The 20348-nt window shown below is 39.7% G+C and overlaps 1 protein-coding gene across 1 annotated transcript in view; it reads left to right on the top strand.

Annotated features, from left to right (window-relative positions):
* LOC131948933 (neuroglobin-like) overlaps positions 1 to 20348 on the top strand; it is an 80552-nt gene that overhangs the window by 26141 nt on the left and 34063 nt on the right. Inside the window, exon 2 of the mRNA XM_059310664.1 lies at positions 5353 to 6145. Coding sequence (XP_059166647.1) covers positions 5889 to 6145 — 257 coding nt within the window. The 5' untranslated portion in view covers positions 5353 to 5888. The remainder of the gene's footprint in view (positions 1 to 5352; positions 6146 to 20348) is intronic.

The raw sequence follows: 20348 nt of genomic DNA, 5'->3' as shown, positions 1-20348 counted from the left end.
GGAATGATTTTTGAGCTTTGAAGAAAAGTTAGGAATGTGTTTTCGACTTTATTCTGGACACAAAATATGAAGTCCTTTTAAAACTAAATTTTAAAAATTCGTAACTTTGTAGACAAAGTTATTTAAGTTTTTATCTTTTGATGTAAGATGATGTATACAGTGCAGAACAAATTTCCATATTTCCATAGCACACCATAATACAGTCAGCCATAGCACACCATAATACAGTCAGCCATAGCACACCATATTAAGTCAGCCATAGCACACCATATTACAGTCAGCCATAGCACACCATATTACAGTCAGCCATAGCACACCATATTACAGTCAGCCATAGCACACCATATTACAGTCAGCCATAGCACACCATAATACAGTCAGCCATAGCACACCATATTACAATCAACCATAGCACACCATATTACAGTCGGCCATAGCACCATATAACAGTCAGCCATAGCAAGTGGCTTTCGTGCATTTGCCGCATTCGGGCAAGTGTCCATTTGGGAAATCGGCCTTCGGGAAAACGGCATTCGGGCAAGTGTCTTTAGGGAAAACGTCCGGCTCCCATGTTATTGATATTGTTCAACTTTTTCTCAGCCTATGTTGTTTGTGTGACTCTGAGTTAGTGATGTAAAAAAAAAAAATACTCAGCGCTGTTTACAAAAACGAAATCTGATATACGCCATCACACTTTACACAACAATAACAACAGGCATCTTGTGTGAACACCGGATTTAATGCGCGGACGTCAAAGAAAACCAACAACACACAAAAACAACAAATATTTTAGACCGAACAACCTAAAAAAAAACTGGATCAAATTGCATCACTTCCTGCTAAAATAATTGTTTTTAAAAATACAAAAGGTGTAAATTGATAGCCGACAAAAACAAACAAAAAAACACCAAATTGCCATTACAAAGTTAACCTCAGCTCAACTAAGCTCAGCCATGAATTCGTTTTTTTAACTTTTAAAAATGCTGGTGTTGGTTTTGTTTAAATGTGTTGGCGATTGATGGATTATTTAAGGCGGAATTTAACAGCAAGTAGAGAGGTACAAGAAAAACCTTTTGATACGTTAAAAGTTCCCTAAAAACAACCACACTTTAAGATTAAGATTTTACATTATTAAGAAAACAAATCATCACATTAATAAACTTTTAATGCTTGTGCGATCAATGAGGCCTTGGGTCAGCTGTGACGTTTTCACAGAGAACCAATTAAAGCAGCTGTTAAAATCGTAAGCCCCATCTATATATATAATTCTCTTCATGGGGACCATAGAAGACACCACGCAGCTTAGCCGCCACCCTGTCAGGTGAGCTGTGGTTGACACCGAATGTTTACAATATTAGAGCCGGTTCGATAAGTGACGGCTATTAGGGGCAGATAATTTAGTTTTTAAACGATTTGAAACTAAGGGGAGATAATAAGTTCTGCTTGATATTTTCATTGTCGTCTGTAAACGGCTGTTTTCACTGGGCCTGGGTGGGATGGGGGAGGCAGGGGGGATGGGGTAGTGTCGAATTCACAAATTATGAATGGTTGATAAGTAGAAAATAAAACAACTAGATAGCGGCGTATGCTACGTCGCGGGTCAGCTCGTATAAAAATAATCTGTTATGAAAAATTGGGAGGAAACTCTATGAAGTTCCTACTTTTAAATTATCAGTGCTCAATCATAATTTTCTAGGCGTGTTTTGCTTTGTAAAATAGATTTGTACGCAACAATAGAATACAGTAGTTTACTAAACACAATTCAAAAGTTGGCTAAAACATACTCGCGTCTTTCTATGCATGGGCAAACATTAATCCATTCTAATTAATAAATTAAGCCACATGTTCACATAAGAAAAATGAGACTAGATGAAATTACAGGAATGGCGCTGCACGGAAAAAGAAAATAGGGAAGGCCAATGGAGAAGTGGGGGAGGGGAGGGGGAACGGGGGACTCTCAGGAGAAAAACAACAGACAAAAGCCAGACTATCCTAGGGAACTGCCCAAAAAGTTGCCAGAGACCGGTAAAAGTTAAAAGAGTTTTCTGTGGCAACCAGTGTTTCTTTCAGACTTTTTTCTCAGGTGGGGGCCGGGAGTAAGGCGCTTGAAACTTTTGGGGAGGAGGGGGTGGGGCAGACACTGGTAAAAAGTATATATTTTTCAATATAATTTTATATTTCGTTCGGTGGAGGGGGTGGGGCGACCCATGTGTCCTCAGTACTGAAGAAAAAGGATGACGACGAACTAATACATTAATTAATTAAATGGGTACCTGATATATATTTCAAATGTTAAGTTTGACCTCGTTGGACTTAAATTAAACTATCACCGATCTCCTAGTGGCGTATGTAAGTAAAAGAAGTTCGAAAATTGAAACTCGATTTTTTTTTAGTGGACTGACGTAAGTCATTTAAAAATCAATCGGCTTCATGTCCCTGTATCGTCGAGTCGTGTGTCCCCCCCCCCCCCCCCCCCCACCACCCGCGCTTGCCCGAGGGAGTCTCTTCTCATGGTAATCACCATGAACACGTCCCGGCATTATCGTGTGAACACGGTATAAGAAAGCGAGCTCTCGAAGCGTGAATGGATGGGGACAGAGACTAAATTGGGCTGTCGACACCGCATGCACGAGTTTGTTCCCTTGAATGAGTCTTTTTTTTTAAGTTTAAGTAATCTCCCTTTAATTTTTTTTTAAAGAGATGGGGTTGGCCGAACAGTGAGTATCACAAAGGATATGTGTGTATGTATGGTGTGTGTGTGTGGGGGGGGGGATTTGTTTTGATGTCACTGACCATATGTCACGTGTTGTGTCACGTGCGAAGCTTGATGGTCTGTTGGATGAAAAGTGTGAGTAATCGGATGATTTGAATCGTCTGCTTAAGGGGGGTGGAGGGGGGTGAGTTGGTGGTGCCCTCCGGCGGCAATTACTTTTTAATAGATTCACTTTAGAAGAGCAGTGTAAATAGTGATTTACAGGAGGAGTGAGGGTATATAATGATCAACAGAAAAAGAGAGGTATATAGTGAGGTAAAGACAAAGAGAGGAATATAGTGAACTACAGAAAAAGAGAGGTATATATTGAAGTACAGAAAGTATATATGGGCGCTAATGATATAAATAAAAAATAAAACTTTATTTGGAAAAAAATTCAACGGCTTTTAAATAAAGTTTATGAAAGCTTGTAACTATCTATACCTGTATAAACGGTAGATTGCATAACATACACCCCACCCTCATACATTCACACCCTCATACAATCTCGCACTCATACACCCCCACCCTCATACACCCCCACCCTCACACCCCCACCCTCATACACCCCCACCCTCATACACTCTTGCACTCATACACCCCCATCCTCATACACACCCACCCTCATACACCCCCCACCCTTATAATCCCCTCTCTCATACACTCCCACCCCCACCCTCATACTTCCCCTCCCTCATACACTGCCAACCCCACCCTCATACGCTCGCACCCTCATACACCCCCTCACTCATACACCCCTTCACTCATACACCCCCTCACTCATACACCCCCTCACTCATACACCACCTCACTCATACACCCCCTCACTCATACACCCCCTCACTCATACACCCCCTCACTCATACACCCCCTCACTCATACACCCCCTCACTCATACACCCCCTCACTCATACACCCCCTCACTCATACACCCCCTCACTCATACACCCCCTCACTCATACACCCCCTCACTCATACACCCCCTCACTCATACACCCCCTCACTCATACACCCCCTCACTCATACACCCCCTCACTCATACACCCCCTCACTCATACACCCCCTCACTCATACACCCCCTCACTCATACACCCCCTCACTCATACACCCCCTCACTCATACACCCCCTCACTCATACACCCCCTCACTCATACACCCCCTCACTCATACACCCCCTCACTCATACACCCCCTCACTCATACACCCCCTCACTCGTACACCCCCTCACTCATACACCCCCTCACTCATACACCCCCTCACTCATACACCCCCTCACTCATACACCCCCTCACTCATACACCCCCTCACTCATACACCCCCTCACTCATACACCCCCTCACTCATACACCCCCTCACTCATACACGCCCCACCCTCACACATTCACCTTCTCATTAACAGAAAAACTAGAACTCAACAGTAGTGAAAGAATCACGGTGTGTCACGTGTGTGCTATTCTTGTCCCTGAGACTTAGGCCTACGTGTCACTGTGCCGATGACAGAGGATGAATGTTTCATGAAGAAATTCTGTGGCGGTTGTTGCGGGTTGTGTTGGCGGTTCCGCCGTCGTCTCCTGCATAATGTAGCGTTAGAAAACACCTCCGACAATAGAGACAAAATATCACAATACAGACGATACGTCATATAAAAATAGACACAAAACACCACACACAATACACACAAAATATCTCACACAATACACACAAAACATCCCACACAATACACACGAAACATCTCACACAATACACACAAAACATCCCACACAATACACACAAAACATCTCACACAATACACACAAAACATCTCACACAATATACACAAAACATCCCACACAATACACACAAAACATCCCACACAATACACACAAAACATCTCAGACAATATACGCAAAACATCCCACACAATACACACAAAACATCTCACGCAATACACAAAACATTTCACACAATAGACATAGTTGTTACATCGAGTAGAGTGAAAATCACGATCGCTTAAAGGTCCGAGATTTTACGGACTGGTGTGTAGTGTGTGTGTGTGTGTTCGGGCGTAAGTTAGTGTGGGTTTGCATCAAATGGTAGTGGTATAGGATTGACCCAAGGTGTAACCAGCTTAACGACATTGCCTGAAAAATTTAGTGTCGCGAGGAAAGTTTGAAAACTTTGTATGCTAATGACGGCCGCGCTCACACAAAAAGAAAAGAGATCCTATTTCGATTCTTTTGTTTTAAATAATTGATTATTTTTGCCCCTTTATTTTCCATTGCATATATGGGTGGTTTAAATAATTGATCATGTTGACATTCTAGATGGCTTTTATTCTGGTATATTTCTTCTATCTTATTTTTTTTTTAATAATACAAAACATAATGAGCGGGGGGAAAAACTGGTTTATGTCTATTGAATATTTCAAAGGGAAATAATTTTTAAAATATTTATAACAAGATGCCTTGTATGTAATGTAACTCTTTTACAGTAAGCTTCTTAAGTTTTCCTTTACCTTTTTTTAAATAAAAATTTTCAGTAGAATAAAATAAAAATATAAAAACCCCTTTTTTTTTTAAAAAAAAATAGCGTGTTATTTCCCTTTTTACTTGTATTTTCAGGCCTAGAAGCGTTGTAACGACTGAGAACAAGAAAGGGGAAATTTTTCTGCTAAGACACAACAAAAGAGAGTTCCGGTGTTTATCGTCTGCAAGGGAGCCCAAAAACAAATTATACGAAAACTCACAGTTTGTCTGTTTATATTTCAAAGATTACACGATTATCATGTCACTGCACTAAACCTCAAGCTGGAATTTTCTCCTTTGGTAAAATTTACGAGTAGAATTTTTAAAAAAATTTACCACGCGACTTCGCCTCATGAGTTGTCTCCCTTGGTAAAACAAATTCAGCTTCTCTCCCTTGTCCAGACATCAACGTGTAAGTCTACACCTTAATGTACCCGACACGGTGTAAAAATAAAAATGGTGCTGTGGACTTTATGAAAAAATATTAAATCAATATTAACTTAGACAACAAAAAATTAAATCAATATTAACTTGAGACAACAACAAAAATTACCGAGTCTGTTGACGAAATTAAACATTTACTATGCTCCTGCTTGCGTAAACATCAAACCAGTTCATTCCGCGCATGCGCAATGGGAGCCCAGACGTCGAAACGAGACAAAATCAACAGCGTCACCAACAGCGATAAGTCGAGCCACCGGAAGAAGTACCTGCCCCAGACCAACGGGGCCACGACCAACGGGACCGGGGACGACCCGCGGTCCCCCTCGATCGAGGAGCACCCGGTGGAGCTGCCCACCTTCACGGCCCGCCAGAAGGAGCTGGTCACGGAGACGTGGAGGCTCGTGCAGGAGGACATGGCCAAGGTGGGCGTGGTCATGTTCATCAAGTAAGTCGCGTGGGCGTGGTCAGGCTCATGTCTCATTGGTTCTATGTGGGCTTGATCATTTTCATCAAGTAAGTCAGGTTCATATCTTCGTTTATTCTTGGTGGGCGTGGTAATGTTTATCAAGTAAATCGCGTATGTTCTTGGTGGGCGTAGTCATGTTCCTGTAACGTTTGTCCTATGTAGGCGGGGTCATGTAAGTGTCACGTTTGTTCTATGTGGGCGTGGTCATGCTCATCAAGTAGGTCTCATTTGTTCTTGTTAGGCGTGTTTAGGTTCATGTCTCATTTTTTCTTGGTGGGCGTGGTTCATCAAGTCAATCTGGTTTGTTTTTGGTGGGCGTGGTCAAGTTGATGTGTGGTGTGATCTATGTGGGCGGGGTTATATACGTGCTATGTTTGTTCTATGTGGGCATGATCAGGTTCATCAAGTAAATCGCGTTTGTTCTTGGTGGGCGTAGTCATGTACGTGTCACGTTTGTTCTATGTGGGTGTGGTCAGGCTCCTCAAGTAGATCTCAATCGTTCTCGGTGGTTGTGGTTAATCAAGTCAATCTAGTTTGCTTTTGGTGGGCGTGGTCAAGTTGATGTCTCGTTTGTTCTCTGTGGGTGAAGCTTGTTCATCAAGTAAGTCTGGTTTTCTTTGTGGGCGTGGTCAAGCAGGTCTCTTTTGTGCATTGTGGGTGTGGTCAGGTTCATGCATCAAGCAAGTCTGGTTTTCTTTGTGGGCGTGGTGAGGTCCATGTCTCATTTGTTATTGATGGTAGTGGTCATGTCATCAAGTGAGCTTTGGTTGTTGTTGGTAAGCAAAGTCACGTGCCTATCTAGTTGATTCCTTGTGGGCGTGGTGATTAAATCTTTGAACTCTTTTTGTTGGTGCACACCCCCCTCCCTCTCCAACGGAATGGTAAATTTTCGCCCTCAAACGTTAAATCTAGATCACTAGCTGGTGATAAATAACGCGGCATCGATACTCTAATCAGCTAATTTAAAAATATGACTACATGCACTTTCGGGTGTCTTCTTGTTCGGTACCGATACAGTAAAATTTTAATTACATCTAAAACATCACCAATATACAACTATGTAGGTGGTCCTACATTTAATGACAAATTATCTTCCCCTTGTTCACCAAGCCTGTGTGAGAAGAGTTTACCCCCTTTAGAAACTCCCCCAGACGCTTATGGTTGGTGACGGGCCATTTAATGATGTAGTACAGTTAAATGGAAGAATACCTGAATGCTATCCACGACCTTGAGTAAAATAGTTTTTAAAAATAAATAAATTTTTTTTTTTTTTTTTTTTTTATTTTTTATTTTTTTTTTTATTTTTTTTTTTTTTTTATGCCCCTGGAACGTAATCCCCCGGACCAATCAAGGACGACAACTCGAGTCACGACAAAGCCACACATCCCCACCCCCCATCCCCACTGACACTGTAGATGGCATTGACCCAGTGGCGGAACTAGAAAAAAAGGGCCACCCCGCAAAAAAATATTTAGGGCCCCCCCCCATATATATATATATATATATATATATATATATATATATATATATATATATATATATATATATATATATATATATATATAAACACAAAATACGAACATATGATACTTATTGCTGGCCTGTTCTAGTTGTGAAAAAAAATATTTTTTTTTTCAATTAAAACAAATTTACATCGTGTCAAAATATGTGTGTAGATCTAAGTGCTTTATTGTATTTTGTGAAAATCAGTTTTATCTTATTTCTAGTTTAATACACCTGACCCACTCTCAATCAAAAGATTATAAAATATGAAAGCTTTGAATAAGTAATGGTGTCTAGTATTATGTTTATTTTTTTTTGTAATTAAATTATTAATTTTAAATACATTTCCTTTTTATACAATGTCATTCTTTAGTAAGTTTAGTAAGTACTTTATAAAAAAAATAATAATTAAAACAGGTATTTGCTTTTTAATTTGTTTAGTACAAATCTATTAAATGGAGCTTATGAGCACCCCTGTTTGATTTTTTAAAGAAGGGAAATAAGTCATGGAAGTGGTTTCAACGTTTGCTTATCTTTGATAAGTTTGATTGTTGACGAAAGATGACTCGGCTTTCACTAGGGTTTAAAAACAAAGGGAAAAAGAATATACAAGAGTGTGGTATGGTCTCTATAGAATAAAGATAAACCAACCGCAGCTATAGTATTCTTTTTAAAAAAACAACCATCAAGTCAAAACTGCAAGAAAATTATTTTTTTTAACTATAATAATAATTATTATGGGCGGCTTTGGGCCCCTAAATGGCGTGGGCCCCCCCGCATTGCGGGGTCTGGCGGCACTGTAGTTCCGCCCCTGCATTGACCAACAAGCGACCACACATAAATCCAATAATAGTTTTCTGTTCGGAAAATATTACCCAACTTTTTGGTGAGTACTTATTTCGGTTAACGGCGATCTATATTTAGCTTCTATTATAGGCAAACATATTTTTAGAATTTTTGAACGGAAGCTTGACTGATTTTATATAATACAATACTTTGAGATTATTTCTGAGTGTTAGAGTGGCAGCTGTTAAGAAGATTGTGGGTTCGAAAGCGGGTAAAGCCATGGTTAATTACAATAGCAGTAATAATTATACGCATTATACCGAAATAAAGAGTTAATGTTAAAGGTTAGGAGTTGTGAATTCGGACAAGGTGTTATATTTCGTACCTGGGTTAGTCTAAGAAAATAATATTAACGAGTTTTACCAAAGAAAATATTAATAATTTTAACTGAATGGATGAAATAATCATCATAGGTAAAGGCCATAAACACAGTATTTATTTTCTCAACAGCTTATTGACTGAAATAAGCACTGAATTTATTTCCTCAACAACCGACCGAAAAAAAAATCCACAGCGTTTATTTCTTCGATAAACGATTCACCGAAATAAATCACTTTTTTTCCGTCTCCCATTGACCGAAATAAACACTACCCTACTTTTCATTATGTCCATCTGTGTTTAGATCCAACTATGGGTTGAAAAACAGAAAAAACAAAACACCCAGACGCGACGACAAGCAATCCAATAATAGTTTTCTAAATTTTAAAAGATCTAACTCTACTTTTTTGCTATTTTCATCTATTTTTAGCTCCAAGTTGAATAACCCCCCCCCCCCCCAAAAAAAAATCCCCGACCTCCCAGCCTATGACCTAACTTGAGGCTTTTTTTTAAAACTCCGAGGCTGAACAAACAGGTTGTATACTTTAGAGGTTTTATTCCAACCCCAAGGGAAATAATCAGGAGGAGACTAACAGGGGCCGTAATATCTGTCAGACAGATTTCTATGGGAACATGTCCTGTCTGTCCCAGACAATAATTGTCTTGGCTGTGGAATCGATTACGTTAGAGGCTAAATAGTTGTTCTAAAAATAGACTTTGTCTTTTTTTTTAGAAAGGTTTTGTAAAGCCAAAAAAAAAATGCAATTTCCTTTTTGTACTTTCGAGGCAGTGCGCAAGTTCCCAAGAAAAGGTTATATCATTTTACACAATGGTGTTGTAATGACGTCTTACATAACGATATATGGGGTAAAGAAATCTAAAAGTATCATGTTTCACAGTTATATAATAATTGAACAATCCCTTCATTTTTATTCTTTTTTAAAAAAATATTTTATACTGTTAAATTTTTTTTTGAAGCTACATATTTTTAGTTACCCCCATTACTTTTTTAACAGACACAATAATGATATTTTTGACATTTCAGTAAACTTGCTTTGTCTATAGTGCTTCGTACATCCGTCATGTGTCGAAACTTGCGAGCGAAATTTCGATCACTTCAACCAGACCGATTTCTTTTAAACTTGGAACACGATGACAATGTAATGTGACAGCAAATTTGACTTAATTGGATACTTTATTAATATTTTGAGATTAAATAAAGTTACCTAGAAAGTACTAGTATTCCACGCTATTTTACGCACATTGTTTGTGTTCTTGTGGAGTGCCATAGTTTTTAGTTATGTATTAACTAATTTTAAGTGTTGAAATTTAAAAAAAAAATTGTTAATCAGTTGCATTGATATATCATCATCATCATCATCATCATCATCATCATCATCATCATCATCATCATCATCATCATCATCATCATCATCATCATCATCATCATCAATTTTACCGCCCCCCCCCCCGAACGAAATGAAATTTATATAGAAAATATATACTTTTAACAGTGTCCGATTGCCCCCCCCCCATGAAGAAAGTCTACCCCCCCCCCCCCCCGAAAATTTCAAGTGCCCCCCCCCCCCGGAGAAGAAACACAGATAACCATCACCATCATCATCATCGTCATCATCGTCACCATCACCATAATCATCATCTTCTTCTTCTCTCAAAGCTCATGGGCGCACGAGGCATCAGCAAGTGGGCACCATTTCGTCTTGTCTCTTGCTAGAACCTCTGCCTGTTGGCTTACTAGGCTAATTTCCTTCAACACTTTCTCATTTGATCTTGTCCTTGTTTTCTCTGGCCCTGTGGTGTCCATCTGAGAACAGTACTAGCCAATGTGTCTGCGCTCATTCTCAGCAATTGACCCCCCAACCCTCTCCATCTGATAACTACTGTAAATAGTTGAATGAGTGTTCGCAAAGGGATATAGTAAAGTAAGCAGTTTCCTTTCAAACCTAACGATCTATTGGGCAGATGAAGTAGAGTTCGCCCGTTTCTGTGACCTCGGCATATGAAGAGATAGTGTGGCCAGCACTATGCCCAGCAGCCTTTACTTTCCCTAATGTGAGTAAGGTACTCATCAGAGCTGGGTAGACTCAGGGACAGCCTATTCTCGGGTAAGCAGTCTAGCGCTCTACCGCTAGGCCACTCCGTCCCCGCAAAGGGATATTCTTGGTTAAAATTGTCTGAATTGTCTAAAAACGTCAATTCTGTAAAAGCTTAAATCGTCTAAATTCTCAAATCGCACGATAACTCAAAGTGTTCGATAGCTCAAATGGTCTAAACGCTTAAATGATCAATTACAAACTGGACAAGTCATTTGACCACCATGCTTATTTCTATCATTACTGTAAGCCGGCACCAAATTAAGGGTAGACAGATCGATGTTATCTAACCTATTCGATTACGCCCACCCACAACTAGACGGGCAAATACACGACGCATCAAAGGAATACTTCCAAAGACTTATATTTATGTTGAATCTATTTATTTGAAACGTAAAAACCAGCTTCAAATGAGTCTGAGTTGCCATGCAGTGGTTCTTATATTTATATATCATGGCTCTTTAATATTTTTGTGTCGGTTCTTTACTTTAGAGGCCATCAAATCAAGTAAAAAAAAACAAGAAAAAGAAAAAAAAAACAGGAATTTTATAAAAGTAAATGAATTTTCGGATAAAAATTGAATCTGCATGGAATACTAAAAAGCTGACTAGCGAAAAAAAACGAACAAAAACAAATGAACAAATGCAAATGATTAGAGTTGGGGGTCGATGAATAAGCGACATAATTTAAAAAAAAAATGTGGCTTCTGAATTTACAACCGCGTCACTTCCTTCCTGTGAGTTTAAAGCTAAAAATTTATTTTAATAATAACGTCTGTCAAAAATGTGGTCTCGTAATGCACTTTCTTTACGAAACTTGTTGGAAAATTGGCAAAAAAAAATGCTGAATCCTTGCTTGTTTTGTCGTATTATCTGTGTGAAAATACGGTCTGTAAAAGTGATAAGCATTGAGAGTATTCTCTTAAATTGGCATCATACCTAGCGAAAAAATCTATTATGAGTTCTTAATCAAAAGTATTGCAGTTGGGAAAACATTCGGGACTTGTATGTTATCTGGTAGGGTAATAGAGACGTGATTCAGTTTTCTAAAGGTAGTGGTGTTAGAAGGTTTAGGGTTTCGCTAGAGGGTCGGGTTTTTTAATGGGTTTTAGGGTTTTGTCAAAGGGTCGGGTTTTTGATGGGGTTTAGGGTCAGATTTTCAGTCAGGGTTGGGTTAGTGTTGCCAGCAAAACACGTTTGATGCTATTTTTACCGTGTGTCACCATGTGTCACCATGTCACCAACTGACAGTCATCATGTGTCACCAACTGACAGTCAGTATATTGCACAATGTCTCACCATATGTCACAAAGTATCACCATATGTCACCATTTTAACAATGTGTCACCATTTTAACCATATGTCACCATTTTAACAATGTGTCACCATTTTAACCATATGTCACCATTTTTACAATGTGTCTCCATTTTAACCATATGTCACCATTTTAACAATGTGTCACCTTTTTAACCATGTGTCACTATTTTAATCATGTGTCACCACATGACACCATGTGACATCGTCAGTCCCCATATGTCGTCATGTGACATCGTCAGTCACCATATGACACCATAATGCATCATGTGTCACCAAAAGTCACCATGATACTCCATATATTCCAAACGTTCACGCCCTCCTTTATTTTCTCCGCAACTCTCGATTAAAAACAGAAAAAAAAATATTCACAATTCACTTCAAACATGACGTCGTTACTTAAAGATAGCCGTGGGTAACACAACGACAATTCAAACTTTTTGAGATCCACTGCTCAACCAAGCAAACACGGGAGGTAAACCATATCGATTTCGTCAGAAAAATGTTTACGGCTCCTTGCTTTTATTTTCTTGACTAGAGTTCCGTCCCTTTGGGGGTTCAAGCTGAATCTACAGCTGATATTGTCCGATTACATTTTTGTCACGGTATTGAGACTTCTCTCTGATAAAGTGTTTCCGGTACGATGGTTGTGTGGGTATAAAATAAAAGATGTATTATAAGAACATTATAATAATGAGATTTTAAATGCGATAAAAGAAAAGAGAACATTGGTAAAGGAAACATCATGATGATAAATCATAGATAAAAATTAAGAAATAGTATAAAGAAATATTATGGAAAAATATCATGGAAAAATATCATGGAGATATATAATGGAAAAATATCATGAAAAAATATGGAGAAATATCATAGGAATATCATAAAGAAATATGAAGAAATATCATGAAGAATCATGGAGAAACAACATGTAGAAATACGAAGAAATATGGAGAATCATGGAGAAATATCACGAAGAATGAGGGGAAAATATGGAGAAATATATTGTGCAATTGAACAGGGAAATATAATAGAGAAATATCACAGAGAAATATCATTGAGAAATTTAACGTAGAAATATCATAGCGAAACATCATAGCGAAATATCACGAAGAAATATCACGGGGAAATATCACGGACAAATATCACGGATAAATATCATGGAGAAATATCACGAAGAAATATCACGTAGCAATATCATGGAGAAATTTCATAGAGAAATATCACGTAGAAATATCATAGAGAAATATCACTTAGAAATATATCACGTAGAAATATCATATCTACTTGTGACAAATCTAGAACATTCTGATCTGCTCACCCGGAAAATATTACGTCACTTTGTCCTCCATTCGTCTGCTGACCACCTTTATGCACTGCTGACGTCACAACCGGGGAGTCAGGGGAGGGCACCCGTTCGTCCTGATGTAAATACGTCATTTCCGTCGCACTCTGCTGTACTTTAAAGCAAGAGAATCATTTTTAAAATACCCCCCCCCCCCATCATTTCTTGACAGGAGATATTTTTAGATCCTGTCCAAGGCTGAAACATCATTAATTTATTAATTAACGACCGTAATTCCGGTCGTTAAGAGCCCTGTCACGTGGTGAGGTATGTCAAGTTTGTCTCCAAGAGGTGATTTTTATTGTTGCGTTGTTTGTACTTTGGTTTGAAATCTGGCTAACGTTAAGAGTTTGATGTTGATCGTGGTGGCAGAGAGAAAGATTGTATAAAGATTGTGTTAAAGATTGATTAAATATTTAGTAACGGTTGTATAAAGATTGAGTAAATATATAGTAAAGATTGTGATAAGATTGTGTAAAGATTTTGTAAAAGATTGTGCTAAAGATTGTGCTAAAGATTGTGCTAAAGATTGTGCTAAAGATTGTGCTAAAGATTGTGCTAAAGATTGTGCTAAAGATTGTGCTAAAGATTGTGCTAAAGATTGTGCTAAAGATTGTGCTAAAGATTGTGCTAAAGATTGTGCTAAAGATTGTGCTAAAGATTGTGCTAAAGATTGTGCTAAAGATTGTGCTAAAGATTGTGCTAAAGATTGTGCTAAAGATTGTGCTAAAGATTGTGCTAAAGATTGTGTTAAAGATTGTGCTAAAGATTGTGCTAAAGTTTGTGTAAAGATTGTTGTGGGAAAAAATAGGTGAGAAATTACAAGCATAGCGGGTAACAGCAGAAACCTTCCCGAGTACATAACCTTACCTTGCCGTTACCACAAACTTGCCGACTAGACTAACTTGCCGACACCACTAACTTGCCGACACCACTAACTTGCCGACACAACAAACTTGCCGTCACCACAAACTTGCCGACACCACAAACTTGCCGCCTAGACACTCCACTGGTTGCCGCCTAGACACTCCACTAGTTGCCGCCTAGACACTCCACTAGTTGCCGTGCCTAGAGCCCAACACTGCCGGCTATTTGATCCACTTTCTATCGATCCACCTATAAAAGCAGGGGCGGTAACTACCCCATTGATCCTTGTATCCATAGGAGCTGACAATCCAATTATCGCGTCATCCAGTTAACCGCTAGCCCGTAGTCGTGTTATGGTCACTCGTTCAACGTAGTCGTGTTGTGGTCACTCGTTCAACTAACTGTAGTCGCGTTATGGTCACTCGTTCAACTAACTGTAGTCGTGTTATGGTCACTCATTCAACTAACTGTAGTCCGGTTATGGTCACTCGTTCAACTAACTGTAGTCGTGTTATGGTCACTCATTCAACTAACTGTAGTCGTGTTATGGTCACTCATTCAACTAACTGTAGTCGTGTTATGGTCACTCATTCAACGTAGTCTTGTTATGGTCACTAATTCAACTAACTGTAGTCCAGTTATGGTCACTCATTCAACGTAGTCGTGTTATGGTCACTCATTCAACTAACTGTAGTCGTGTTATGGTCACTCATTCAACGTAGTCTTGTTATGGTCACTAATTCAACTAACCGTAGTCGTGTTATGGTCACTCATTCAACGTAGTCGTGTTATGGTCACTCGTTCAATGTAGTCGCGTTATGGTTACTCATTCAACTAACTGTAGTCCGGTTATGGTCACTCGTTCAACTAACTGTAGTCGTGTTATGGTCACTCATTCAACTAACTGTAGTCGTGTTATGGTCGCTCATTCAACTAACTGTAGTCCAGTTATGGTCACTCATTCAACTAACTGTAGTCGAGTTATGGTCACTCATTCAACTAACTGTAGTTGTGTTATGGTCACTCATTCAACGTAGTCGTGTTATGGTCACTCATTCAACTAACTGTAGTCGTGTTATGGTCACTCATTCAACGTAGTCTTGTTATGGTCACTAATTCAACTAACCGTAGTCGTGTTATGGTCACTCATTCAACGTAGTCGTGTTATGGTCACTCGTTCAATGTAGTCGCGTTATGGTTACTCATTCAACTAACTGTAGTCCGGTTATGGTCACTCGTTCAACTAACTGTAGTCGTGTTATGGTCACTCATTCAACTAACTGTAGTCGTGTTATGGTCGCTCATTCAACTAACTGTAGTCCAGTTATGGTCACTCATTCAACTAACTGTAGTCGAGTTATGGTCACTCATTCAACTAACTGTAGTCGTGTTATGGTCACTCATTCAACGTAGTCTTGTTATGGTCACTAATACAACTAACCGTAGTCGTGTTATGGTCACTCATTCAACGTAGTCGTGTTATGGTCACTCGTTCAATGTAGTCGCGTTATGGTTACTCATTCAACTAACTGTAGTCCGGTTATGGTCACTCGTTCAACTAACTGTAGTCGTGTTATGGTCACTCATTCAACTAACTGTAGTCGTGTTATGGTCGCTCATTCAACTAACTGTAGTCCAGTTATGGTCACTCATTCAACTAACTGTAGTCGAGTTATGGTCACTCATTCAACTAACTGTAGTTGTGTTATGGTCACTCATTCTACTAACTGTAGTCGTGTTATGGTCGCTCATTCAACTAACTGTAGTCGAGTTATGGTCACTCATTCAACTAACTGTAGTCGTGTTATGGTCACTCATTCAACTAACTGTAGTCGTGTTATGGTCACTCATTCAACTAACCGTAGTCGTGTTATGGTCACTGGTTCAACTAACTGTAGTCGTGTTATGGTCACTCATTCAACTAACTGTAGTCGTGTTATGGTCACTCATTCAACTAACCGTAGTCGTGTTATGGTCACTGGTTCAACTAACTGTAGTCGTGTTATGGTCACTCATTCAACGTAGTCGAGTTATTGTCATTCGTTCAACGTAGTCGAGTTATGGTCATTCATTCAACGTTTCGTAGTCCAATTACGGTCACTCGTTCAACTAACCGTAGTCGTGTTATGGTCACTCATTCAAGTATCCGCTAGCCCGTGGTCGAATTATGGTCGCATTGGTCTACACGGTCTACTTCTACGAATTAAAATACTATATGTATTAAAGAAAGCTTTTAAATGCTCTAAAAGAAAAGATAGTACTACTATGGGACACATCATGATCAAGTTTCACAGAAAAATAGCAGCATTTTGAGCGTACCGTTCTCGTACACCTTTGTAACGACCTAGGTAGGGGGAGGGGGGGGGGGGCAGGTTCTTGGTACAGGTACTGGGGGGGGGGAGGTAGGTGGACCACAATCTTGGCACAAGCGGGTGGAATCAATTTTTTACACAAGTAAAGGAATGTCCAGATTCTTGGTACAGTGTATGGGGAAACCAGAATACTGACACCATGGGGGTGGAACCAGGTTCTGGTACAAAAGGGTGTGGGAAGGACCAAATTTTTGATACACAGATGGAGTTGGACCGGGTTTTTGGTACATGGGTGGGGGAGAAACAAGGTCCCCCGGGCAGGGGATGGGGGAAGAAGAGAAGAGTCGTTACTGTACAGTTAGCCAACAGAAAAGCTTATATAATTTTTTTTTTAATTCTCGCCCGTACCGCCAGCAGAGTTTCTATCAGGCATCTCTTTGGGGGATGGGATGGGGGTGGGGGATTCCTAGCCCCCTAAAGCACGAGAACTGCATCCCAACACCTCCTTTTTTCCCCCGAACGAAAATAGAATAATTTACAAAATAATATATACTTCAACCAGTGTCCGCATCCAAATTCAAATGCCCCCCCCCCCACCGAGATAAATGTCTGAAAGAAACACCGGACGCCAGTACAAAGGACACCTCCCTCTAACTGTCATCGACAGTCGTCTATCACAGCTGTTGACGCAGGGGTCGGGACTGGGGGGGGGGGTCTGTTTAATCTGTCGTGACGGTCCCTACAGACTTCTCATAATAGCGTGACAGGTGCTAGTAAACCCTGGTGTGACGGGGGTCGGGGGGGGGGGGGGTCGGGGGATTGTCTTGAGATTATAAGGGTGGGCCGGACTGTGTCAAGTTTTAATTCGATTTATTGAAAGACATCATGGGAGGGCAATCTCGATACAGGGAAAGAATAATATAAAGTTTGCGAAGAAAATAAAAGACACTGAAGGGATGTAATAAAAAATAATATGAATCGATTTAATTATTTTAAAATGTTTGTTTTCTTTAATGCGTGGCGGGCCTGGTATATGGTATGGAGAGGGGGAAGAGGGAGGAGGGAGGCGGGGTTTCTTTCAGCTATTTCTTCGTGAGGAGGTGGGGGGGGGGGTGATGAGTCCCCGAGCACGTCCACCCCCACGCCCACACACACACGTAAAGAAAAAAATTACACAAACCAGTGTCCGCCATGCATTTTAGTGAGACCCACCGGCCATGCGAAACTTTCAAATCCACCCTCTGCCCGGGGAAAAATGTCTGAAAGAAACACTTGAGTCCGTAGTATCAAGTTTTCTAGAGGTGTGATGTAATGTGCTTTCCTTTGTCTAGAGGTGCGATGTAATATGTGGTTTACTTTGTCTAGAGGTGTGATGTAATATGTCCTTTACTTAGTCTAGAGTTGTGATGTAATATGTCCTTTACTTAGTCTAGTGGTGTGATGTAATATGTGTTTTACTTTATCTAGAGGTATGATGTAATGTGTGCTTTACTTGAGTCCCGTAGTATCAGGTTATGTGAACTGAAATATAAGCCAGCTCGTGTTTCCTTTGGATTAAAACGCTGTTTTAATTGGTCGGTTGTAGATAAAACCGCTGTTTTAATTGGTCGGTTGTATCCCGAGGCAAAAGGGTGTGCATTGGGCAATATCGTCAGGTTTAAGGGTAAGAACTGGGGGGAGAGGGGGGGAGAAAAATTGGCTAGTCAAGGGGGGGGGGTTATAAATTTATTTTTGTCCACTCATACAATATTTTTTTAGGCATCTGTCCGCCCACCCCCTCCCTCCTTCGGAATATCTGACGAATTAGAGTAAATATATAATCTATATACAACATGTGTCCGCCTTCACCCCCCCCCCCCCCGTTAGTTACTTAAGGGAGAGACTTACTAAAGTCAAGTGTAGCGATACAGGCTAGATAGGGGATTGTTAACTATCGTTTACATTGTCTTGTTCAAAATACTCTGTCATTCTGATATAACCCTCGTCCCCGCCTATGTCCTACCATTATATAATAGTGTCCTACCATGAAAAGCCAATGTCTTATCACGATAATCCAATGTCCTGTCATGATAATCCAATGTCCTACCATGATAACTTAATGTCATACCATGACAAGATATTGTCCTACTACGATAATCCAATGTCCTGTCATGATAAGCCAATGTCCTACTATGATAAGCCAATGTCCTACCATGATAAGCCAATGTCCTACCATGATAAGCCAATGTCCTACCATGATATGCAAATGTCCTACCACGATAAGCTAATGACGTACAATATTAAGCTGATGTCCTATCTTGATAAACAACATCTTTCCGCGATAAGACAATGTCCTACCATGATAAGCCAATGTCCTACTTGATATCTAAGACAAAGCCCAGCCAGAAATGCCAGCGGTCCTGTAGGACAGAACAGGACAAAGCTGAATTTAATATTTCATCTGGCTCGAACCAATCAACGCTTTGTGTTACCAAATTTTTCAAATTGATTCCCCGGATGTTGTGGGCGCAGAGAAGAGTTTTTGTACGACACTCGGGTCTAAGACAATCACGACATCGATTTACCGGCTAAAACTAAAAGCATTCCATTTTTTTAAACCAGGTAATATTTGTTTTCAATATTTGTTTTAAATATTTGCTTTAAATATTTGTTTCAAATATTATCACTTTTTAAATATGTAAACACAGACACACAAGTTAAAGTTTGGACTAGGGTATGTATGGGTTAGGTATCGATGCCGATTTTAAGTTTGTATACATTGTGTATATGGGATGGTGTGGCCTAGCAGTAGAGCAAAACTGCTAACCCGGAAGACTCTAGTTCGAATCCGGGTTCAAGTCAGTAGAGCGTCCTTGAGTCCACACGGCTCTGATGGGTACCTAACTCACAAAGTTGCTTGGATAGTGCTTACCATACTATCCCTTTATGTACCGAGGTCTCTGAAACAGATGAACTCTACTTCACCTGTCTTGGGCGCGAACAAGGAAAGATGATAATGATAAAATGTGTAAACGACATTACTCAAAGTTTGATTAAAATTAGCGTGAAGCGCTGTACTATCTATTACTATCTCGCCTTAACTTATCTAGATTTAACTTATCTTTGCCAAATGCATATAAAGACGAAGTAAAGATTCGCATATGTCTCTGTCAAGTTTCGACAAAGTTCGTTTCGTGTTGATCACATTTATAATGCATCACAATATTGTAACATGTCAACAAGATTTATATATTTGTTACAAGTAAATCTCCGTTTATTGCAACAAATAAAAAGCGACGTGCTCAAAGAATCGGATTTGTTTCGTTAAACACGCAGTCAAATCACTCTAGTGGGAATTGGATTAAATAAAGGGGAAAAACTCCAACTGGTTTGAAAAGAACGGTAACTCTGCTGAGTTCAATGAACGGTAACTCGAGTCAAAAGTCGAATCGGGAGTTGGTTTTTCTATTGAGGGAAGTGGGTTCAGGTACTGTCAATGTCATTAAACCATAGGGCACTGGGTTCAAATCCTGGGCGTGTTACATTGTTTAGTGCATAAAGCTTATACTAGTAGGTTCAAATCCTGGG

Source organism: Physella acuta, unplaced genomic scaffold (assembly GCF_028476545.2).
Source record: "Physella acuta isolate Inbredline_101_S28 unplaced genomic scaffold, ASM2847654v3 ptg000060l, whole genome shotgun sequence".
Taxonomy (NCBI): domain Eukaryota; kingdom Metazoa; phylum Mollusca; class Gastropoda; family Physidae; genus Physella; species Physella acuta.
This window is presented reverse-complemented; position numbering and strand designations above follow the sequence as displayed.